The sequence below is a fragment of the Spodoptera frugiperda genome, chromosome 18 (genome assembly GCF_023101765.2).
Source record: "Spodoptera frugiperda isolate SF20-4 chromosome 18, AGI-APGP_CSIRO_Sfru_2.0, whole genome shotgun sequence".
NCBI classification, from domain to species: Eukaryota; Metazoa; Arthropoda; class Insecta; order Lepidoptera; family Noctuidae; genus Spodoptera; species Spodoptera frugiperda.
Genome location: NC_064229.1, coordinates 8,326,109 through 8,352,953, shown reverse-complemented (window position 1 = coordinate 8,352,953; position 26,845 = coordinate 8,326,109). Strand labels below are relative to the sequence as shown.

The window sequence follows — 26,845 nt, the reverse complement described above, 5'->3', positions numbered from 1 at the left end:
TTGTCATCACCAGCTCAAACCACATTCCCATAGTAGTTGAAATGAAATAATAATTCGTTGTATACAGGTCCGCACTGACACCCCATTGACCGTTTCATAAACTCCCAACGCAGCGTGAACGTTCCATAATCTAATTTCAATTTGATACACAACTTATTAGTATCAGCATTGGGCGATTCGATATACCGAGTGAAATTTTAAGATCAGTATTGTCGCCGTTTGTGGATGGAGCAACGACCTCGGAAATAAGTCGGGTTTAATTGAATTCCGAACCGATTTTTTTGTTAGAAACGAAGATTCGATAATTCTTGTTGCTTCTCGTTTTCTATGTGACACCTGTTTACAATGAGTAACGGTAAAAAGTGTCCGGTTTACTGTTTTCAGTAAGTTTTTTGAAGACTTTTTACTATGTCGCATCGTCTCGAATTAAATGACGTTAAACGGTATCACAAGTAATCTAAAGTAGAACAGCTGGCCAATGGACAATTAAAGAAAAGGGAGAAGGAATATTGCAGTCAAACATCAAGTAGAAGTAAACGAAAGTCTAATATACATCTCCGATTGAACCTCGAAACGACAATGTCCTGTACCTATTTCTCTTTCATTAATATTCTCTTCCAAAATATTATTTGAATATACACTGTCATCAAACTCACCATCAGGGTTATTAGTTCCATGCTGACTTCCCTCTTCACTGCCTGAAGCTGGACTGTTCAGACCAGCTTGTCCAGGTCTCCCAGTGAGGGATAGTCCTAGCTGTTCCGCTATTTCTGCATGATCAGCTTGATGCACGTAGTCAAATATACTGCTACCCGTCATCTCTACCTGGGGAAGGAAAATATGGATTAGATTTAATTATATTATCAATAATTAAAACTGAAATATACTGAATAGTGTGTAATAGGCTCTTCTTATAATACGAGACTAGCAATAAGCTAAAAGGCGAAACATGAATATGCTAATCCTATATCTTTAGGGGAAAACTTTATGTCGAGATAAAGTAGTAATAAAAATGTTTATTTTTGTCATGAACACCGGAAAGACCCTTACTTTTTGGGAGTTTTCATTCAACCTTTCCAAGCTTATGTTCATAAAGTTATTGGCCATTAAAAACCAGTCGTCAAAACCAAAGGAAGGACTGAATGGCCCGTCACGTACTGATGTTATGAATGAAAGAGTTATCTCTGATCTCATGGCAGGTGGTTTTCATAGAAATGGCTAACAAGACAATGTTTATACTAGGATTGATGAGAATGAAGGGAAACGGGACATAGATGTGATTATCTTAGACGAAGACGCTGCTGACGTGTGTGATGACAAAAGGTTGTAAACTGTATGATAAAGTCTTGCTTATCATTTCAATTTATTGCTGTCTCGGAGTATGGTAGTACTAGTAAAGGTATTACAGGAGGAGTCAGTGTTGAAGATAATGACGATGATAGCTGAGCTATACACAAAAAGAAAATGTTAACATACAATGCAAATTATTACTTGATTCTCAACATGATGAATCATGAAATCGAAAATGAATTAGAAAAAGAAACAAAGACTAAAAACATTGTAAAAATGCCAACTGACACGCATCATCAACAAATAAAAATGCGACATCAACACCAATAACCATAAATAAAATGGTTGAAAACAATAAAAATCCATCCAAAATTTGAACGATGCCAAGACTTTCACGGTGACCCTTTCACGGGTTATTCAAATGCATCTTTAAATAAATTTATCAAATATAATTGTGGGACCATATTATAGATTCAGTAGACGTGTATCCGCAGTCCAGGCTTGCATGTAAATGTACTAAGACAATGGTGACGTTATGGTGGTCGGTTCTCAGAACGATGGTAAGGATTTTATGGTGTTTACCGATTCGCCGATTGATGGAACACAAATTTTTCGTTGTTGGAATTTTATTGTGGAAATTTTCTATCGGTATTCTAGACTGAATTTTAAAGTAATTGGTTGTCAGCTTTTTAGTAAGGTGATAATGATATATATTGAGAATAAAACCAAACTGAATTTAAATACTTTACATCTTGTAGATCACTATCATGTAGACCAACCATAAGACAAAACAACCTCAAAATTCGTCCATACTGGACTACGATTACGTTTCGTGACCAATATTGTTGCCTGATACTACTCGTAGTTATATAGACAAGACAATGTGGCAACTGATGAGCCTTCTCAAGTTTTTCGTGCAATTGCAAAAGGCAAACGCCAATAGTTAAATATCAGTAAGTACCCAGTTTAATATTGAAGAAATCAGTTTCCTTAAAGCACTGGGAGATATAATTCCAAGCCAAAATAAAAATGTGTACGAAGAAGATAAATATGGCTTCCCATAGCATCAGCCTTCAGAAGCAAAACAGAAGACAGAATTTAATATAGACGAAACGTCTAACACGAGCTTTACTTATAAGAAAGTTGTATCTACTCTTATTTACCAGGAAGTTTATGTATTTTATGTTACACACACACACGTGTGCCTATCCGTACACGCGTATGTGAAGTGTTTCGACGTTTTCGGGGCTCTGTGTGCGTGCGTTTAGGGGTGTGTGTGTTCAGGCATTAGAATGAGGAGCACGCGCGCGCCTTGCCCGCGACGTGACCGGCATATCGTATCGTCCCTTTCCCCCCATCTGCCCTCTCGCTCACACCACCCCCTGCAGCCATTTTGGAAACGAATTTCCCAGTTTTCGGCTCTTTCCGTAGCGCCTTTTAATTTTGTAATGTTATTTAATTTTGCTTATGTTTTTGTTTTGATGTCAGGCTTTTGTGAATTTGTTTTATCTTTTTAGTTCTGCACGTGGTATTCTCATCTTTTTTGCAAAAAATAATCTGTGTTACATGAGGTGCTGGACTTGAAATATGAAAATGGGGAAATATTTCAGCTGTTTTCATTATTTTCTTCGTCTTTTAAATTGGTAATCAGCGGCCTGAATTGTACTTCCTTACTTACTATACTTATTTTTATAGGTATAAAGTGGAGATGAAACCTAGACAGATCTAGAAACTGAACTCATCTTTAAATAACATCACCATTACCAATTCAACATCACATCCCAACAAAAATATCTGCAGAAACCACAAAGTTTGACCGACTAAACTTGAAACCAAAAACCCTTTTTGGAAAAAAGTTTCGTTGAAACTTAACCCTTTAGATTGTCGGTACACAGATAGTGTAGCCCACGTGTGGGACATTATACAACACTTGTGTGTGGACTTATCTATCATCTTAGGAACAACGTCTTTCTAGCGCCGAATTTTATACAACTGATTAAATCGTATGTACTGTCTTCTTATTTGTATGTTCGTGTGAATGAGTTTGTTTGTATGTGTGTGTGTTTGTGTCAGTAGTGTTGCTTTGTGTAGTGGACAGAATATCAAAAAGGTTTATGTGTGGTGTGATGGTGCTATGTGTTTTTTGTATTATTATTATTTATTTTTTTAGGTTTTGTCGATGTTGGTACTCGGTAGTTTGTTGTAATGCAATTTGTAAGAGTTTACTGAGAAGGGAGTCTGATTTATTTTGAGTTTGGTGGTGGCAAACAAACACACGGATCACTTGTATCCTTAGTACGACTTAATAAGTAATCGAAACGAGAGTGCGTTCGGCGCTCTGATTGGTCGGCTCAAATAAATCAACCAATCAGAGCACCGAACGCATTCGTTTCGATTACTTTAAACGTATAGCTAACTTATACTAAGTGTACAGCATGGTAAGTTGTCAGCGCAGCCAATAGACACTCGCATCGCCAAAGGACTACAAGAGCATTTTCAGGAGCAAACTTAGTAATATTCTATGTTATTCTATAATAATTGATATCATGTATGTATGTACTTACTTGTGATAATCCTAAATATATAGAAACAGTTTCAGATATGTACAGGAACCTGCCGTCTGCTGCCACTGAAAGCGCGAACCCGTCCAAGGACTGTAAACAAGAAAATAATTACAATTAATACAAAGAAAAAAAATCATCAGAGGTGAAAATCATATGAACTTCTCCCGGCTTGGGCGAGGTGAGAGCGAGTGTCAGACTCTTACTGACTAAAAACCACCCCGTTCCTACTCCTGCTTTTCGAGCCGAAGCCCCGGTAACCCGTTAGGCAGTCCGCAACTTGTAAAAATACTACTTGTTCTAAATAATGATATATCGTTTTAGCATTTCGTAAAAAATACCAATTTAAATTGACTTAGGCAACGCCAAAAGGCCTATATATTGGCAATAAAAATATATTTCGCTATTAAAATTAAATATTACAGTAATATTCGTTAATTTTAACGAATAGTGTGTAATGTATTGAAAAACCACGTTTCATTATAGCTAAACAAAGGTTTTGTATTAAGAACGGTCACGGTGTGTGCGCAGGCGCAGGCGTGAAACAACTTGACAAGTACGGTTAGATGAAAAAATTATATCTATGATTTTGATTTATTATAAGTAGGTTGTTACAAAATTATTTATTTTTTGTGACGCTTTTTAATGTTGTAATGGCAAACGAAATGGCTATCATTTATATAAAAAAGAAACAACAAAATTTGACAAAACTCGATTTAATACAATTTTGATAAATATGTGTAAAATCATAACTATGTATAAAGCAGTATTGAGTTTAAAATATCCTTCCTTTACTTATAAACTGATTAAACAGAAACTTTATTACAATATCAATAAAGAATAAATTCGAGAATCAAAAAAATCTATAAAATCGACATCATTTTTGCACACCATACCTTTAAAAGTAATAGTTCTACATCAAGTTTGTGACGGTCGGCAAAAAAAGTAAACAAGCGTTTTGTAGATGAAAAACCTCACGAGCCAAAACTAAATGAACTTGATTTGCTGTGGGTTTGTTCGCTCAAAGTGACAATGTACTACCACCCTTCTCCTTAAAAGGTATTGTGAATCTCGTATAAGACTTTTAACATAATATTGAAAGGATGAAGACATAGGATAGAAAAGTTATGTAAGACAAGATACCTATGTCTAGGAAAAGTGATTAAGTGGCCAGTTACTGGTAGTTTAAGCCCATCAAAAACCTTAAAAAAATTAAACAAGTAAGAGAACGGTCTTAATGCGGTTATATTGTATGGTCATCAAGATGAAGAGTGTGTACCAAATATCAGATCGATCGGACCTCAGGAAAATGGGTAAATTCCACTTACTAAATTTGACCCAAACAAACAAACAAACAGGTCAAGCTAAATAAAACCATTAATGAATACAATTTACAAGAGTCATAGTATTTTTTAAAGATTTTTACTCTACTTTTACTTTACTTTTACCAGTCCGATCACCTAAAGTTACTTAAAAAATCACTCAGTGTCGTAATAAATACTTTAAAATTTGTAACCAGTCTCTTGAATATCTATTGAAAGAACTCAAAAATGAAAAAAGAAAACAATTTCAGTTCTATATTTGTCGAGACAGTATCATTGTAGTTAGTTTTTCCATAACTTTTTTATCAATGGCGTCTCTTCCATCCAATACAAATCCAAACTCGATTCCAAATTAAAAATTATAATGAGATGCACGGTTGACAAAATACACAGATCAAAAGATCAAAATGATTTAATTTTTTACCACAAATCCGCGGCTAAACGGGACTGCCGTATAAAAAGTGTGGATTATAAACATAATAGACTATTGTATGATCTCAGGTCTATTTAAAAAAGTCTATGGACGTGGCTCTAGTTATTTTAAAGGCTACTGCTCAAATTATTTTTTGTTCAACACTTTTTGATCGAAAATTTGAATTAAGGGCCCCAAATTACTAGAGAGTAAAAAGGGTATCTGTTATCGATTACCAAAATTACCTTTTTGTTGTTGAAAGTTAAGACGAGATTAAGTAATCACTTTTTAAGTTAGCATTATTTGTTTAAACAAAAACAAAGTTCCACCAAAGTGCAATCACGGGTGATGAAGACATTTTCCCTTTTTACAATATTGTAAAACCGTGATCATAAGCATCTACTACAAGCAGTTACAATAATCAATAGAAACGGTGCAATGAAAACAATGGATGATCTAACTCATACTTGTCTTGAGATAAGCAAAAATAGATAAAGTTTTATGGTGTGCAATTAACATCCATACTTAGACAGACAAGGGCAACTAACTATTAATATGTCATAAAGTTTATGAAGTATGTATTTCATCATCATCATCAGCTAGAAGAACAAAGCCCTTTCCTTGGATAGGGTTTCCTCTAGGCAGACATCTTGACAATTACAGTCAGATTGCTGATAAATTAGACGATGCTATTATTCCACTTCTAGGTAGTTGGGCAAAGTTTTAGAAAATTACAATGAAAAGGTGGAAAGAGAAAATGAAATGAAATCTAATTTCTTGGTAATTTGATAATGTTTTAGAAAATCAAAATGAAAAGGTGGTTCTATTATTCAAACCTAACTCACAATAACCCTATCAAAAGCCTATGACGAATCAGAGAAACGAGTGTAACGCAAGGAACAATACCCAATCACAACAATCACAAACACTTCGCAATAAAACATGTGAAAACTTAGAAACTCACGATCCTACGTGCCCGTCCTTAATATTTTACACAAAAAACCGTACAAATAGTCCCGCAAAATGGTTGATTTTCTACATTATGTTGAAAAAAATAGACAAAGCATCACGTACTAAGATATTTTACAGCTGCCAGTGTAAACCGCAGCCCACAATATTATAATGACGTAGAATCGATTGCAAAATGATAATTTACGTGATAGAATAGGTGGAATTGCAGTTTTAGAGATCAGTAGGACAATAATGAAACTCTGTGTTAAGGACGCAAGGGTGATTGAAATACTGTCTTGATTGTGTGTTTGGTAGATTAGGGATTTGAAACAAAATTTGTCGATTTCATAATCAAAAGATTTTTATTATAAACGTAGAATTTGATGAAAGATGACAAAATGCTCCATTTTTTATGTGTATAATACAAGTAGCATGAGTTGCGAAAACAAAACTGCTGTGTCATTTTCATACTACTTGAACTCCTCTGCCTTTGTCTTCTTGACAATCTTTTTGAGCAGAATTTACTCCAGATTTTGAGTAATAACCCAATTGTTTTTAAATTGGGTAATCAAAACTATGGTAAAAATGGTACTCAAAACTATTCAATTTCATCAACAGTCCAAACCACCGAAGGGACTACAAACCATCAAGGTTTTCCCTTCCACAAATATCAACAATAACTTTAGAAATTGTCAATTTATCGCAATCATTAACCACAACGGTAACACTATCATCATTGTCAACTTCGATATTGTGTACGGAACGTGTTGCATTATATTCTATTCGCTCTTGGCCGAGTTTTTTACTTAACCCTATCAACTTGCAACAAAGTATACATATACAATTAAGTCCGTTATGAAATTTTTGAGAAATCTGTGAAATATTAAATTGAGTTTTTTTTTCAACAAACTTTTATTATGCCGTGTGTCGCAGTCTTTTGTGTGTTTTCGATTGTATGTTTTGTTCGTAAAAAAGCGTTAAGTCGGCCAAGATATTGCTCAATGGAAAGTCAAGTTCGAATATGTTAGGCGCAGCACATTGAGTTTTTTAACTGTGGCGCAAGAATTAGTTTTGTGCGCTCTTTTTATTGGACGTATCTTTGGTTTGATGGTGACTGGGTTATGAGTAATGATTAAATACGATTGATTGTGATGGTTGGAATGTTATTTGATATCGATTTTTCTGGTTTTAACTGGTTGTTATAATCAATGTATGTTGTAAGACTCTCTTCCTTATAAAATTTGGTCTAGCCTTAAATTATATATAGAAGTCCTTACCAACCTAACCCTTTGCTTATTCCTTTATGTTCCGTGACTATCACTAACTACTACGTAAACCACGTAAATGAAAACCTTCTTTATCGCTGTCTGTTTAAGGTTCATTTCATTTTAACCATAAGCCAGTTCCGTTACTATAGATAGTATATTATCTTCTCTTACCTGTAATATATGCGTTCCTTGGTGCTGCTCGAACAATTCCATGGCCAGACCTATCGCCGTCCGTCTGTTTTGGGCGCCTGAAACAAATGAAAAAATACTATAAGTTTACTGTCATAAGGTCTTTATTTATTTATTTATTTATTTTAAACTTCATCACAAATACAGTGAATGGCGGACTTAATGAAGGCATTTCTAACAGTCAACCATAGGGTAGTGCAGTTGAAGCGGATTGATGCTAAGTCATAACACAAGCACAAAAGAATAAATATATGAATACAATATATCTTATACATACATAATACATATATATGAAGATACCATCTATGAAGATATCTTTATCAGCTTGATCGTTGAAGACATTAAGTTTAAGCAGTTTTTTGTATAAAATGGCTTTCGCTGAATATTTCTTCAAAGATATATATATCTATCATTGTTTGGAAGGCATTTTCGTGTAGGTAAGGTATGTATTTAATTTTTCTTAAGGGTGATATGATCCTTCAAAAAATTGGATTTACATCGTATATAGTCCCATTGAATACACAAGACACAATTTCAGACTTGGAAATTATTCCAGAATTATAATTCCTTTTCCTCATCAGAAAACCGAACCAGAACTCTCTTGCTTGACAATAGCACGTACGTCGAATCAACCATATCTTTGGCTATCAATACAAGAAGTATTTAACAGTACACTGATAAAAAACTTAATCCCAAACACACTTTGACGATTAAAAAACTAAAGTAAGACAACCATTGTTCAATAGACATGAGCTACCACTCAATGACAAGGCAATTTAGCTCTTTTTGTAAACCAATTAAATACTTGTATCGCGTGGCTGTTTTTGTTAGTACTATTTATAAAGTTTGATCAGGTTTCTGTACTAAAGCTAGTTCTTTAGGTAACTGTATTTTTAGTAACTAATCCATGTGTAACTGTCTTGTTGAAAGTTAAATTATTGGCTTAAACGACTACCGGCTTATAACTTGCTCATTCTTCTATAGGTATAGAAACCTTGTCTTTGGGAATGGACACACAAATGTACATATTTCATACTAGCTTCTGCCAGCAGCTTTGCCTGCATTCTCGTGAGATAAAAAGTAGTCTATGTGTTATAACAGACCATTCTCTACCCTTTGTTCCAAATTTCATCTCGATCCCTTGAGCCGTTTTGAAGTGATTGAGTAATAAATAAACAAATTCAAAAATTTTCCCATTTATAATTATGCGTAAGAAGTAAGGTTAAGGGTCTGAGGTGCCAAAAGAAATTGCGGTCCATACAAGCCAAACTAAATCGTGATAAATGTGATCTTCTTTCAAATTACTTCTTTCTTTCTTTGATCTCAACCTTTCCTATTCTTTTATCCCTAACCAAAACCCATTCAAAAACTTAAACTAAATCTCAGTAGTTCATACATTTCCAAGTTTATTTAATTTTCATAGTATCCGTAGCTACTGTTGTATGTGTACCCGCGATAGGATCACCGGTGTCAGGTTGCGTATGCGCACGCTACTTTACGATGACGTAGACACGTGTTTTATTATCTTATCCGCTTTTAACTTAAACTGGATGAAATGAAGATGTTGAATGTATATTTTTTAAATCATTTGTGGTATTGCTTGAGTCATCGGTTGATGTAGTGTCGGTTGTGGTATTGTACATATGTGGTAGGGTTAAAATGATATGATATGCTGATAAAGATGGTTGAGGAAAATTGCGTGAGAAATTTTTGGGTTTGCTATTTTTAGATCTGATGTTTTGGTGGTGATGAGTAACGTGTATCAGTTGAGATTTGTTTGTTACCGGGTTTAAGGGTCTGTGTGATAAGATGAATTGAACTGACAGATATTTGGACCATTTTAAACGTAGATATGCTTAAACTGGAGCTGTAAACTGCTTACTGGGATTATGGGACTGCTTGCTGGGTTACTGGGATTCGGGTTCAAAAGCAGGAGTAAGAACGGGGTAGTTTTTTGTTAGTTAGAATCTGACACTCCCTCTCGCCACTCCCAAGGAGTCAGAATGATTTCATTAAAAAAGGTCCTTTTCCCAGTGGGACGAACGAAAAAGGTATGCTTAAAAACGTGGGAATCCATATTCTTCAGTAAACTCATTTTTTTACCAGAAACTTTAATTTCTAATTCAGTACCATAAGCATTCTGGTGGATCGCCAATCCAAAATGAATCTTAAACTTCTGATATCAGAAAACGCTAATCTCATTAACCTCTGTCCACATAGTAGATTCTGATACAACTAGCCAAAATACATCATTCCTAAGCCTCTAAAACAACAGTGAAAGCGGTAGTTTTCCAAAATATCTTCACATCGTCCACAAGGACACGAGTGGACCAATCGTGACATAAGTTCGTGACGTCGGTACCCACAGACGGACAGACAGACACGACTATTCGGTCCAAAAGTGCGAAGGAAATCGTCACATGTTTGTGTTGCGTAAGGCCTGTAATGGTATGTTAAAAAAGTTTGGTAATTGTCGCTTCGTGAGTTGCGAATTAGGCAATTTCATGTTGATAAGTTTCATATGTACGGGAGAGCCATGCTTCGGCACGAATAGGCCGGCTCGACTGGAGTGATACCACCGTCTCAAAGAAAACCGACGTAAAACAACGCTTGTGTTGTGTAGTCCACTGAGGTTAGCATCAGCCCAACTTTCCTAATCCCCGATTCCCTAGCAACCCTTAAATTCCTAACCCCAAAAAGGCCAGCAACGCACTTGTAACGCCTCTGGTGTTTCGTGTGTCCATGGGCGGTGGCGGTTGCTCACCATGAGGTGATCCAGCAGCTCGTTTACCGGCTTACATCATTAAAAAAAATATATTTCTCTAGAGAATCTTCCGTTTTGATGATGTCAAATATATATTCTACTCTACCTTTGCCACGCGGCTTTACTCAGTAACTAATCCTTTACTAATATTTCCTTATTACAATAAAACGTTATTATAATTTGTCAGTTTGATGTACAGGCAATGCGTTCTCAGTGAACTAGCGCCGGAAATGTTGTTCGTGACTGTACACGTTATCTGTCTGTCTGTCGGCGACTGTACATTTTATTGCCCACGCACGATTCTTAGTGCAAATTGTAAATTAATGGATTTTTCTTGTGATTTCTAATGTATAATGTTTATTATAAGGATTGCTAGCCAGTAATCGTTATTGACGGATCACCTGATGGTAAGCAATTGCCGCCGTCTATGGACATTCGAAACACTAGAGGCGTTATAAGTGCGTTGCCGGCCTTTTGGGGGTTGGGAATTTAAGGGTGGTTGACGAATTAGAGTTTGGAAAGATTGGGAACTTCACTCACACAACGAAACAAGAAGTTATAAAATGTTGAGCTTAAAGTCTCAATCATGATCAATTTGCTCAAAAAAATGACCTAGTCTTCTCTATAGTGCATGTCAAACTATAAATGTTTTCGTCTATTTTGGTAATATGGAGCTAAAGTATTATTTAATAGCTTTTGTAGCCTAAATAGTTATCTAACTATAAAATTCATATCTAGAATAAAATCTAAATCAAAAGAAAAGCTCTCCCATAGGCCAACAAAACAAATCTATTATTAGAATAAATTTATACCTAACCGAAACACAATAAAATAAAACAATATAACATCATATTCTACTATCGTAACTTTTATAAAACAAAAACAAGAAAAAAAACTATTTCGCTACAACTTTATACGAAACTGTAGGGCGAGCATAATTCACTGCTTTCATCGGACTGTCCCGTTTTATGTTACAAAGCTACCGTAAGATAGAGGGCCTTATTTTGACATATTATTATGTATGTATGTGTGTGTGTGAGTCCAGATATTCTTTCCTTTATGATATCAAATGAAATGTGGTATTAAATAAAATGTAAGAAAGGTACGGTGTATCGTTTTCATTTATCTGTTTCAGATTAAAATGTCAGTGTTGTTTATGTGTCGTTGTGTGTACGCTCAATACCTTATTATAGTATTTACTAAATTTAAAAAAGGTATTGTCTTCGCAAACACCATATCACTATTTACTTTTTATTCAATTTTTATTAGATCTCAATTGAATTTTTAGCGAAAAAATACAGAAAATCGTGTTGTTACATGGACAAAATGACCTTTTCAAAACATAATTATCACCAGTGATCAAAATAAAGTAGGTACCTAATATTTTTTCTGATTATACCTAATGCCTAGGTATTGTATTGTATTCCAACCAAATATTAGTAGATAATAATAACCAAATACAATTTAAATCCAAATTAATTCCAAACAACAATTAAATCCCCTACTTAAACACATACCTAGTCACCCTACAAAGACACAGGTCGGCATCACAAAGCGGGTTGTGCTCAGTTTTGTTGAATTAAACCGTAATAAAGAACACACGAGGCTATCTCGCCATCGCCAGGGTTAAATATGTCCCACCGGCTAAACCCCACCATGTGAATGTACTAGTATTTTTGTCGGATGTACTTATAAAACTATTTTCACTAAGTAACTGCTTTGTTGGATCATGCTACTGTTGGATGTAGGAGTTTAAGTCTTATTGCTGAGTCGGATAGTTGTGGGTTTCTCTTGTAAATAACACGTTACTATCATATTTTTTTCTTTACGAAACAAGCCCGGAACCTCCCTAAACCGCTGCAACTCCTGTCCAGGGTCTATTTAGCAACAATTTGTGTGAACCCGCTACCCATTACACAGCAGCCACTTGCCCAGCTGCCGCGTCAACCGTCCAGTCGCCCAAAACCGCTGCAATTCCTGTAAGCCAGGATCAATCTAGCAATGTGGACCACACAAAGAATTGCTCCGTGCGAAAGTTGAACCCGCTACCCGTTGCATGGCAGCCACTTGCCCAGCCACAGAATCAACAGTGCAGTCAACTCGTTTTAGATTGGAACTTTAACAAGCAACCGCGTCAACCGTTTGTCAAATCATTTTAGGTTAGAACTTTATCAGAATATCAATACCAAGTTAATATGTTTATTAGAACAAAATATATGTCCAGGAAATCACAAAATAAATCATATTTGACGCGTAAACCCTGCTCAAACCGTGCCATTTATTCAGCGTGATCAACCCTCATGAACAAATTTTTATTAACGCTTCTAAGTCTTCGTATAATTTTCTCATTATATCGCCTCGCCTTAAGTCAGATATTGTCGCCTTCACGACCGTAATTTGTAAGGGCATTAGCAGTTAATAAAGTTAGGTTATGTGCTTTTAATGCTGGAAAAATGTGTATTAAAATATTTTGTGGGACTGCTGGTTCAAAGTGTGATAGAAGAAGCAGATCGATTTTTGAGTCGTGAATTTTTGTAGTAGTTTTTTGGTGAGTGTGTAAATTATGAAATAGTATGTGTTTTATTGTAAAGAGCTTTACTATGACTTTAACTCCACTAGGAAAACACAAATAACTACCGTACTCAGAGACATTTACTTAAATTATTTCTAAGTAACGATTTTGTATCGAAAACGATTGCTAAAGCTGTAAGTTATATTTTTATTCAAATTACGAATAATATTTATCGTTACTGGCCAAAACCAGATTGCCTGAAGAAGAATATATTAAAAGACGAACACAGACTTCAAATAAAGAATTGCACACAACTTTTCACAAAAAAAAAAACAAAAGACGTTCTTTTTCTTCCAATCGAGAAGGCCATCCAAACTCTCTAGTTAATTCAGTAAAACGCATCGTCCAGTGCCGGGATAAATTTAATAACCACCCTAAACACGGACCACACTTACAAACGATCGATTTGACACGAAATAAAGACGTGGGCGTTCTCACACCGAAGTGTAACGATGTCACAATGTTTGGGAACTGTGCGGCAGTTTTATGTTTTAGGTATATGTAGTAAGGTAGGTGAGTAAATGTAGTTTTTTTTTTGGTAAAATGATAACAAGTTATGCCTTGATTTGTGTTTAATGTAGACTGACATAAGTAATATCTGAATTTATTAAGTATGTACCAATATAGACCCGGACCTGTAGACCGCTGCACGGACCACCCCGTGCTTAGTCAGTAAGAGTTTCACACTCCCTCTCAACTCATCCAAGGCGGGAGAAGTCATTGGATGATTTTACCCCCTCAAAAACAGGTACCAATATAATTCAAAGGTAAAAGTTGGTAAACATGGTTCACAATGATTGATATCTCAGAGGCTTACTTAGACTACAATGACCGCATATCATTAAGCAAGCCATAAGTTTTATTGATAAAATAATAGAAGAGAAACTTCAGAATAAAATTCGATATCCACCATAAATTGCCATCACCATTCACAAAAATCACCATCAAATTGGCCCTAACAAATTCGTAACAGTGCAACAGCCAACCCTAAAACGCTCATGGCTATATTTATCGATGGCGAGAGCAATAATTTGGTCGTATTTGCCCATTTGGACATGTGCGGCCGACCACTAACATTGACACTGTAGTGTTAGCATAGAGCCAAAATTAAATAGAACTCGCCACTAATACAGGGAGGGGTCGTAAGGACTTGAAAAATTGGCGTTTTTTCTTGAGGACCTTGTGTTTAATGATGATGGTAAGAAAAGTTTCTTGAGTTGGAAACTGGACATTTTCTACTTAAAAAAAAAAGATTTTTTTTAGAAAAATTACCTGATAGCTAAAACTCATAATGTGCAACGCAAGATTAATGTAATGAAGCTAAGCTACTATTGATAGTCATTTAAAAAAATACAATGAGACCATTTTTCTACATCACCTTGAAATACAATATGACATTTCTCTATACAAACTGTCGATTACTTAGTCTGATCTAAAAATAAAGGATTTTTGGTGTCTATTCCACAACGTTAAACAAAGTTACTGGCCACTTCTACTTCAAAGCAGATATTCATTTTATTTCTTACCCATAGAAAAACTATAACTTTTACCTAAACGCCCCGCAGCGACCCTCAAAAATAATACAAGTTGGAAGCGTTGATTACCAACCCCTAGGGGGCGCCACTTGACCGGAACTTGGGACCTCTAATGAAGAATTACTGCCCTTTGTGATTCAACCTCTTATTTGACAGGGATAGAGCGATTTTCACTACAAACTTTAGGATTTTTCTTCAAAAAAGTGAAAGAAAAATAAAGCTCTATTTGTGAGCTCAAAACTTATAAAAAATTAAATAAATCTATGGACCCTATATTCTCATAAACCTATAGCTATCTATTCACGAAAATCGAAAAACAAAATCAATCCACACCAATCTACCGCAACATCGCAAAAATATCCAAAAAAAAAATCACAATTCCGAAACAATAATGAATTGTAACTAGCCAATTACACGGGCGGCCAACCCTTTATCGGCGACGGGGGTCCAAAACGCCCGACAGTCCGAAAACGGTCGATACCAAATAAAAATGGCTACAAAATCCCGGAAAGCGATCGGACATTCGGAACACGTACTGTCAATATAGAATAGCACGGGGTGATGATTGTGATGCACCGGCTGAGGGACAGACAGAAATGGCAATGGTGACTATTATAGATTGAAAGTAATGGCGGATTCGTTTAGTGTAAGGCTTTTTTATGGTATAAAACTATAAAACGTTATGATTATTATTTCAGTTCCTGCGACAGTGCCATTCGAAATTGAATAGTATTATTCGTTAAATGGTTTTATTTAATTTACCTACCTACCTACGTACCTACCTACCTATCTATCTATCCTGTTGAATGAAAAATAATGAATGAAATTGAAATGAATGACCTGGCATGACTATACTATAACGATAATATGTATAGGCAGTTACCTATATAATTATGTATCAACAGATATTTACGTCAAATTGACTTTATAATTTTGATCAGTGGTTTAAGAAAGAAAGGCGAAGAAGTTTTCATTACAATCGGTGATCGTATCTCCTGAACGGACGACGTTTCCAACTATTCAAAAAGTTTCCCACACACAACAGCCTTTAAAAAGCCAACAGACAAAACAGGAAAAGTAATGACCTTCTAATAACTCCTGTTTCCTTTAATAAATAACACTTCACTCACATCCTATGCATCATCAAACATATCACGATTTCAATACAAGTCTTTAACATATTAATAAGCCGGCACCTATTTAATTATACCCGCTCGGCGGGTATCTTCGGGTATCGTCGGGTATTCTCGGGTATGCCCGGGTATTGTCGGGAAAGCACGCAGTTCATTATTGCCCGGATTAGCGGAAGGGTTAGCTTATTGAACGGGCAAAGATCCGGGTGCCTAAGGACCGATATTAAGGGATACGTTTCTTAGCATTAAAGTTTCCTTATTTACTTTTGTTTGATATGTTGTGGGATTGAGTGCATTAATGTTTTGATTTTGGTTACGCACAATAGTGCATAAGCATGTGGCTATTTTTAAGGATAGTTCTTTGCTATTGCGACTTGGAAAGTGTTGTAAAAGAATAGCATAAACCTTTACAATATATTTGCTTAACAAACACCTGAATTTGGAAATAGCATTTTGGCAGTTCGTGAAAAAAACTTTAGAAGACTTATGTATGTATCATTAAAAGTAAAGTTTTCAATAATAATCTTATTTCCATAAGCATAGCAATTTGTTTTTAACAAAAATACCTTCCGTTTTTCTCTAAATACGCACACAACAAAGTGTATAAGAGCAAAATATCTGTCGGAAGTAACCCGTGTGTCGCCGCGGCACGGTACTAGTAGCCCCTTATTTATTGTTATTTTTCTATTTCGCCGGCAGATGTGCCGCGCTATGATTTACCGACGTCTTGTATTAAGGAACGGACGTGAATTACAACGCCAACGCGGCACTGGTCAGGGAAAACTTATTTCCTATATTTTACAGTGAAGGAAAACTGTATTTTTACACAAAAGATTTATTAGTTTAGTTTTGAGTTTTATTCGATGTTTGTAGGTGTAAGTTTGTTTGGATTTTAAATTGAATTCAACTAACAATTATTGTAGTCTTAAAATGTACTAAAGACGAAATATTAATAGAGTATATTATAGGACATACAGATATTTAATTAGTATTACTAGTACTGTTTAATAAAGTCTTAAATTGATGTCCCGAGTCCCGAATAAACTTAATTTGATTTATGCCTTATCATTTCATGCATTATTAAGTGACAAAACCCCATATCATATTCATTTGCAAACACAAAAGCAATGCTACCTCATAAAACATTAACATTGAACAGAAACCAGTTAAAATCACACGTCTGTTCGCCACGAGATCCGACGCCCTTGTGCCCATAAATCAACCGTGCTGCCACCTAACGGCAATATGGGGAAAGAAACATGTGTTTACACCGAAGTTAATTTGTCGAATTTATCTGCCTTGTCTTGTGTACGTATTGAGAAATATTGCCTTCTGCTGTGTTTGTTTCTTATGCTTTCGATTAGAAATGTAATGTATGTGGATTTGTACGAACATTTTTGCGCGTATGGGTCGTTTTGATACATGTCGGGTTTTGAAGGGTTGTTAACTGAGTAAAAGTACAAGACAAAAGTTTATCTACAACTCATAACGCCGTACTCAGAGTCATTTAATGACTGTCTGTTTGTTCTGGCTAATCTCTAAAATGGCTAGACCGATTTTGACGGGACTTCTATTGGCAGGTAGCTGATGTACTAAGGAGTAACTTTGTATACCTATGTCACAGAGTCCTTAATCCACATGAGCGAAACCTGAGCATCAACTAACTATAAATAATTATGTAGCTAACTAATAAATCTCAGTTGAATCTGTCGTGTCTATCCGGTCGCCAATAAATGCCTATCACTCAATTACTTCGCCATTGCTATCAAACTCACGTAATTGCCATAAAATTGACATCGTTGACATTTTGTGGCAATTGAATAAATTAGAATGTCACAGTGGTAGGTAATTATTGTTGAAATTGTCGGTATGTGTGTTTGTATTGAGTATTTTGTTCATATCATAACATTAAAAGGTAAAAGATCATTAAATATTTTGGGTACGCTATTAATCAGAAATGATTGTGAGTCTCAATTATTATAAGTTCTTTATAATAACTTATAAGGTAAATAGGTTGAATTAGTAAAAAAACATTGGCGTAGGATTGGAAATATTGGAAAAGCCTATCGATATTGGACAGAAATAAGCTTACGATGACAATAACGTATCTAAAATTCTCAATAAATATTAAGAACAAAATAAAAGAATTGAATTCAATGAGTGTCAACAAATACATTGTTAATACTCAACACTCATCACAGTGACACATTTAACAAGCCCTACTAAATATCACAATGAACAAAAGAACAAAACTACCCGAATACCCCAAATTCAAACCGCAAGACACAGTGGTTACACCAATTAAACGGGCCAGACAAAATCGTCAAACGTACCCTAGTACGAAATTTAAATAACCAAGTCACGTTTGCTAAATAAGCAGCAGTAACAAGCGGTATATCGCTTGCACTGATTGTTAATTGATTAGATTAAAAATTTTGTCCCAATTCGGCGCGTATTGTTACAGTGGGGGACATCCCTACAGAATTAATTAGTTATTTTTAATGGTAAAGGTGTATTTTACAATTTGGATGTTGACAGATGTATTTATTAGATTATTAGGTAAGCCTGTTGGTTTCTTTGTGGTTTAAAACTTGATCTTGTTACTTGATTGTGGGGTAAAGATTTTAAATGCTATAGATACTGTGAAACGGGTTAGTATAATTCTGAGAGCTGTAAATTTTAATAAAAATGTGTGTAGTTTATTTTGAGTAATCTATGATATATTAACTTAAAGGCGGAATTTAAATAAAATCATATTTATGTTCCTTTCCCTACAAATGCTACTGAGTCTTCCATATTAAAACAATCCTTCACATTAATTCGTCTTAGGAAACTCCATTAGTTAATACATCTTTGACTAATACTAACATACCTCTCTCTATTACATTTAAAGCCTTCAAACAAAACACGAAAGTGATGTATGTACCCAATAAATTTCAACAATTGTAAACGCAACACATGAGACACACAATTTTTTACGACACCTACTGTATTTTCCTAAACTCCCTTCCTAAACCTTTATTGCATACAAGTATACTGAAACTACAAAATTTTCCCTACAAAAACATTTTGTAAGAAGAATTTGACACCCTAAACACTCATGTTTTATTGTCTTGAATATTTTTATTTGAATACGTAGTACCCACCTTCAAAATTGAGTTAAAATGACAGTGGCATACGTAGTGATTCGCCCCGTGGTCGCATTAAGCGCATTAGGGGCCAAAATTGGATTTGTCGAGGGCGTTTTATTGGTACACTTGTTACGAATTTAGGAGCACTGTGTGTTAAAAAAGCTCTTTGTCAATGTGCCAGTGTGTGATTTGGTTTTATATTGGCAATTTTTTAAATTCCAATATGAAGTGTTTTGTACCGTTTGTGTTTTATTCTTCAATATTTGTGGGTCTTAAAGAGACAATGGAAACCACGTGCTGTTATTTATGTAGGCATTTATTTTATATACTTTTTCTTAGTCATATTTATTTAAAAATAATGAAAAAGTAATATCGTTAGATTTAAACTTTTGCAGTGAAAAACAGTGCGTAATAAATTATATATTCAATGCACACAGAGATCATTGCTCACAACTATTGCTAAGAAGATATTCAAATGTATGTACTCATTCCATATTTTAATCTGTCTAGCAATTAACTTGGTAATTAGTTGATAATTATCAGCAGACTTATCTTGAGGATTTGCGCAATACTTGGATAAATGAATAAACATTGTTTATAGATCTGAAGAAGATACTTGAATTAAAAACATTACCGAATGCTGAAAGCTATAGAATATCCTTAAAGTACCTCCGCTGTTTTAACTTGGTATGTTGTGAGTCCCATTTTAATATAAGCCAAATATTAAGTTTTACAAAAACTCAATGGAAAACTGATTTATTTATTTATTTATTAAAGCTTACCGACTAAGATACAGACAATCTTAAAAATATAGGGAAAGAACAGTTAGTGTATGCTCTTAAATTAAAGGTAGGCTCAACATTATTTAGATTTAGATTTCTGCCCTGATCATCCCACTGCAGGGTAAAGGCCTCCCTCCTTTCACTCCTTCCACTGGAAGACTGACAGTATAAATATAGGAAATCCGAATATTGAAACTCTTTGTGCTCAACAAATGCCCTCACAACCACTTTTTAGTTTTCAAAATTCAATATTGAAAGTAGAAAACATAAAATACACAATTCCAATCAACTGCACATGTGTTTATGTATATCAATAAAACAAATGTTTGTATTCTTTACCCGACTGTGCAAAGGAAGTATTTATTTGACAGATCGCGGTGAATCAGCGTCCCTGGGCGCATTTTGTTTGTGAATACGCTTCGCTTCACATTGTTTTGATTTACGCGTGGAGTTCTTTTTTTTGTCCACCGCGATTTGATTTTGACACACTGTGCGAACTTTAGTGTTGGTGTAGATTTTAGTTGGTGAATATTTTTAAAATATTGTTTTATTTTTCGGTATAATAACCTAAACATTTTAACGTTATCTAATTAATCCGTCAGTTAGGTACCTAATGAAAAAATATTAGACATGTATTTTGTAGTTTATCGTATAAAAAGTAATACTTAGATAAAACGAATCAAAGTTTAGAGTAAGCTAATATATCCTTTCTACGTATAAAGTGACGTCACGCGATATTTCAAATCGCGTCTAATATTTTATAATAATTTACAAGACGGACATTAATAACAAAATAGTGATCTACCCTCTTGGGAGTAACTCTTTTACCATACACCGGTAATAATGCAAAAAAATGTCGTTTCTTACTCATCAATTATAATAAGAAGCAACACTGTCTGTCATAACGACATTTTTATTTTATTTTCTCCATAAACCTGCAAATAGCCTCTAAACCTATTCAAAATAGTCTTAAAATACAAATAACCAACAATCATCCCTATTCTGCCGACAGTACATACCAACACTTGTTTTGCTGTCGCTACGAGGGGAGCGGTAACGTAGTTAGTTAGACAATGACTTGACGAAGCCAAATCTGATTTGCTAACCCTCCAACGTTATTTTAAAGCTAGTCTATCATTTTGCATAGCGAAAGGGAGTTCGATTATGGTGTAGTGTAGTATTCTGTGTGGGACAAGTTTTGCGGCTTTTGTGTGCCGTAGTGGGGAATTCAAAGGATTATAGGTACTGTATTTGGGTAAATGTGAGTAATTCGTGTTGGTGATTGATTGGTAATGCACCTGTATTAACTACACGGTTGGGCATAGTGGTTAGGTGAGTGGCTACTGTGCAAAGTGGTTTCGATTCCCGCGCCAGCCAAAAAGTGATAATGGTATTTTCTGAGTAAAATATAATTTGTTCACTATTATCCTGGAGTCAGGAAGTTTGGCGGTGTTAGACACCCGTGCGTTATTAAAGGTTTACAATAATCCCCACGTTTAGCAAGCGACTTTGGGATACAGTTGCCCACCGTACTCAGATACATTTAATGGTTACTTTGGTATACAGACAGGGTATGAGTTGACTTAAGTGATAGGATACTTTTTTATCCCTCGGGAACGCGGGCGAAGCCGCTGACAGAAGCTAGTAATCAAGCTGAAGACGAAAATACAGCTTGCTCGTTCTTCTCCATAGGAATCTACACTTTGAAACGAGCAAATAGCTTCACTAGAGGACTGACCGACAGACAGACGTTATTAATATTATTATATTTGCTTTGACGTTCAAAAGTGCCTTCCTGGTCTATTTGAAATAAATAATTTTGACTTGACTTGACAGATTGATTTCGGTCAAATAAGTTCTAAATATGTAACGTTAACCGGATAGATGTATGACTAATAAGAAAACCTTATAAAACAAAGCGAAACCGGATGTTATTCATTGTCTAGTTTCCAATCCGCATACATATTGATCTATTCATACTAGAAAGTAGCTGAATGGTTGTTTAGGGTTAAAGCAGACTTTTACGTAGTAACCATGTAAATGGCGTGGGATTTTAATACATCAAAAGATACTATTATTTACCTTCAAGAAATAAGTATTTATACAGTTTCTCCTTTGTGAAGTGTTTAATTAAATATACTTATTAAATAAATATGTCGAATGGTCGCAAGAGCGACTGTCACGCAAGGGATCTCGGGTTCGATTCCCAGGTCGTCCAAAGAATTACTGGGCTTTTTTCGGATTTCCGAAAATTTCTCAGTAGTAGCACGGAGTCTGGAATCTTAAATCTATCTAAATTACTTAGATTTCTAAGTAATTTAAGTAAGTAGGTACCCACTTGAAACCTAAGTAATATCTATGTTACCATCAAGTGATAGTCGACCAAAAGGCTCAAAAACCCGCAATACACTTGTAACGTCTCCGTTGTTTCGGGTGTCCATGGGCGACGGCGATTGCTTACCACCAGATGATACATCTGCTCGTTTTGCCGTTCCATAGCCAAAAAACACGACATACATCCATCACACAAAGTCACATACCTTTCAAAGCCTTGCTAGACGGAGGAGGGTCCCGGCTCCACGGAGGATCACCATGCCCGGAGAAGTCCCGTAACTTGAGGTAGCTAATTGTCAGCCTTATAATGGAAGCTTTGTCTAACTGGCTGGTGATGGCAGCTGGGAGAGGCAGCATCTTCGCCAGCTCATAGAACTCATAGTTCTCCTTTCCTCTTCTAGAACGAGCTGCGTCTCTGCTCTTCTCTTTTCGTAGCTCGAGAATGCTGTAAAGAGAAGGAGATGTTAGACTTTTTTGTGTTTTTTGTAGTTAAGTAGATAGTTTGTGGTTTTTGTTAAAGTTGTGGTGGGTTTTTTGGGTGTGACAGTTGATAAAACGTTATGAAAACGAAATGTCCGTACGTTCGATAAGATTGGTAATTAATTTGGTACTCCAAAACATGTATAGCGAAGTATCTAATGATTTAGTGTTGATTGTCAGCTGTTCATTACTAACTGCCGAAGGTAAATGTTATCTTTGTAGCATATTAAAATGTACGCTAAAGATACATTATCCATATTCGTTTTGTTTTATAGAGTAGGTAATGAAAGTTTTTATTTGCCTTAGTTTTGTAATTTTCATAAATGACAAATTTCATAATTTACAACATTCTAGCTTATACTAAACAAATTGTGTTCCATAACGAACTTAACGCCGCCTCCTCACCTACACAAATCAATACATCTCTCTCAATTTAAAACACAAAACCTCAACAGGCATATCACAAAAATCCCTTATAATACATATAAAAATACAACACGATATAAAAAGAGAAAATACCGCCCAAAATCGTAGCTTCGATGGGAGTGTCCCTAACACACCCACTGCCCGCCCAAAGGCGGAGTTTCTAATGAACTCTATACTTATACATTTAAAACACACATTTGCATTTTAGCAAGAAAATGAAATGTATTTCTGTATTTAAATTAAATTTTTAATTTACATTTTTTTTATTAATTTAGTCTTGTGAGTATACTGGTTTTACGCTTTTTTCTGTTATGAGCAGGTTTTATATTATGATAATGTAATTGTAAAATTGAAAAGTTGGATTAATATTTGAAGGTATGTTTTTATTAAGATTTAGTAGAGTTCGAAATTGATTCACCAGGTTTTAATATTTAATAATATTATTACAATCATAAATCTTATACGTCTAGTATTATTAGATACTTTATCATTTTATCTACTGTCTCGCACCAAAGACTGTTGATCGAAATAACAATGAGCAACCATCTTACATTACACACATTGCCAATATATTAAAAGATACTCCCACAAAATTAATCTTTAAAAACCCACCAACAACAAACACGTCTTGGAAACTGTAACCTATAATGAAACATTAAGGTGTGTCCACATCAGCGGGAACTTTACAGCCGGGTCTAAACCGAAAGGTGCGAACTAAGCGAAGACTCCATTTTACGAGCCAGCCCGATTACCAGCCGTCCCGTGGGTCCCCGGCTTTATTGTCACCTGAGTAAGGCTATTTGGAAATTGCTGCTTTTTTACGATTTTTTTAAAGGCTTTTCCATTCTTTGTTTGTGAATGTGAAGATAGTCTGGATTCTGGATCCGAGTCGAACGTTCTACAATGACATTTAGAAAGGTCGTTTACCTTGTGGATTTTAAAATAGGAACGGATTTGAAAGAAAATCGTTGTCGAAGCGTTCGTTTTTTAGAATGTAACGGCTTTTTAGATTCAGTTTGCAATGCAATGCAGTGCTTTGATATTGCAAGTTCCAAGTAGGTATTTATTGAGTAAGTTGGTCTCGTTTTAAAATCTTTTAATTACATTTAAGATTTCAGTAATTAAGACCTAGACTTGAAGCAGCCATTTTATATAAGATATTTCTTTTTTTTTATAATATAAGTCGATAAATGAGCAAACGGATCACCTGATGGTAAGCAATGGCGAAATACCAGAGGCGTTAGTTACAAGTGCGTTTCGCGATTTTTTGGCGGTTAGGAATTGAAGGGTTGTTGGGAAATCGGGAATTGGGAAGATTCTGTAATTGAGCCTCCAGTAACCTCACTTACAGAACGAAACACAACGCAAGCGTTGATTCACGTCGGTTTCCTGTGAGCCATTCGTGCCGAAGTATGACTCTCCTACACTTAAATATACTTAATAAAGATATTTCTAAACACGCTTATTGGTCAACTAACAAAACTAAAAAGAAAACCGTTACTCTTTATTTTTCCATTTAAAAATAATCTCAATCAGATCAAGATAAAGGAAAACCATAGTGGACCTATTTTAAAACGTAACTCTTAACCCCTTATCTTAAATAACTACGCCTAAGGGACTAATAATGTTTAAAAATATAAAGAAATACTAAACAAACCCCTTCGTAAATCTGATTTTCCGATAAACGATAGTAAACTGTTAGGGGTAAGGGGGAGCTTACATGGGACAGTTTTGGAAGAGCAATTTGATTGATATGAAGACCAATCTTTACTATTTTTGGTTTTAATGTCGTACCTAAAAGAAATAATAATCCTAAAGAGTGTGTGTGTGTGTGTGTGTGTGTGTATCGTCACCCCTTTTATTGCCGAAAAGGTAGGCAGAGGTGCAAATTACGTCTTGTAATGCCACTGTACAATGTCCACACCACATTTTACCATTTGCTTCTAGTGGGAAATTTTCAAAATAAAAAAGTCAGCAAAGCTTTGCCCTACAGGGTATTAGACCCCTTAGCCGAGATTCGCAATTATGATCACTTGACCAACGAGAGTAAGACTTACAATATATGTATACACGTACAATATACGTATTTATAACAAAAAAACTAAACGTGTTTATGCAACGTTGCAAATTTTCATAGGTTTCACTTAACGGTCGATAAAAGTCGTTTAAGACGGCACACCATGATTTATCAAAAATTAACACATTATTCCTATGAAACTATGATAAACAAAAACTTATTTTAAAAGGACATAGGTTACCTACCTACATACTTTAGTCCTAACTCAGTTCTAAGTTAGGTACCAAAAATTCTTCACCACATTAACGATTAATTGTGTTTTGATGTCTACCCATTGTGAGTAGGTACTAAGTTATTTTTACAGACAATCCGCCATTGTGATTTTAAAAACAATAAGTTGGTATGCTAATCGGTACATTAGCACAGTGACCAATTGACGCCTGTAATTGACGCGTTACAAGCTTCTAAGTGGATTATGATAACATTATTTATATGTTTTGGAATTAAAGTGGGATAGAGGATTTGATTTTGTTATTTGAGTAATTTATATAAACTTTTAATAACACTATTTTCTATTAATAGACTGCCTCGTTGATTGACTGATCGCAAGTGCGACTGCCAGGCAAGCGGTCTCGGGTTCGATGGGTCGGGGAAGGCATTGCTGAGCTTTTTCGGCTTTGCGAAAATTTCTCAGTACTAGCACAGAGTTTGGAATTGTGCTCAGTTTATGGCAACATACTCGCCCTCTATTACACGGGACTTATACATAAATGGTGAAAAGTAGGTGTACATTGTATAGTGGCAATTCGTGCCGTAAAAAAACCATTCTTAGTTTTAATTTTTCAATAAATATTTCTTACTTTATTTCCACCTCCATGTAAACCAAATTTTTCAAAGGTCCGAATTAAACCGAGGGCGTGCATGGTCAGTTAGGGGCATAACATTGTTTAAAATAACTTTACAGTTAGGGGCTGGACGGCCCCCTATCTTGACCGTAAGATTAGGGGGACTTTTAGATTTGATGGAATTTACTTTTGTTTTATAATTGATTGGATAATTTTATGCTAAATTCAATTTTGAAATGATTATTGTATTAGAAGCAGATATAATAAAGGTTATTAAAATTTAGGACATTACCAAACGTATTTTGAATTCCCGAAGAGTAGGTAGACAGTAGGGATTGCGATCTGAGATCTCGAAATTTTGACGAGATTTCAGGAGATTAACGAGATTTCTATACTATTTTTTTTTTAGAATGAAGTTTTAATTTTATAATTACCAAATTAATTTTATTTTTGATTTCTTAAAAATCCGTATACCATTAACAGTTTACATATTTATTCAGTAACACATTTTTGAAAAAGAGACCATTAAAAACGGTACTTAAAATATTTAACTTTATCAAAATGGTTTTAATACCATATTAAGAGATGAGATGTTCTTATCACGATCATAACAGTACCTCATTACTTAGTACTCGTATTCACATTGGATAAACAAAACACTGCTAAAATGTGCATTTAAAAAGATATTTCAAGGATACTTTTATTAAGCTATCATCCACAGTCTTTAAGTGACCACTGCTGACCAAACCCTCTTCAAAGTCAAAATCAAAGTCAAAATTATTCATCATTCATAAATAGACCGGGAAAGCACTTTTGAACGTCAAAGCAAATAT

General features: G+C 35.0%; 1 protein-coding gene across 5 annotated transcripts in view; it reads right to left on the bottom strand.

The window, feature by feature from the left end:
* LOC118277959 (protein trachealess) overlaps positions 1-26,845 on the bottom strand; it is a 172,482-nt gene that overhangs the window by 11,218 nt on the left and 134,419 nt on the right. For all 5 annotated transcript variants that reach the window (XM_050700310.1, XM_050700311.1, XM_050700313.1 and 2 more), the window contains 4 exons: positions 22,451-22,689; positions 7,976-8,052; positions 3,855-3,944; positions 657-825 (listed from right to left, as the gene is read on the bottom strand). In XM_050700310.1, coding sequence (XP_050556267.1) covers positions 657-825; positions 3,855-3,944; positions 7,976-8,052; positions 22,451-22,689 — 575 coding nt within the window. The remainder of the gene's footprint in view (positions 1-656; positions 826-3,854; positions 3,945-7,975; positions 8,053-22,450; positions 22,690-26,845) is intronic.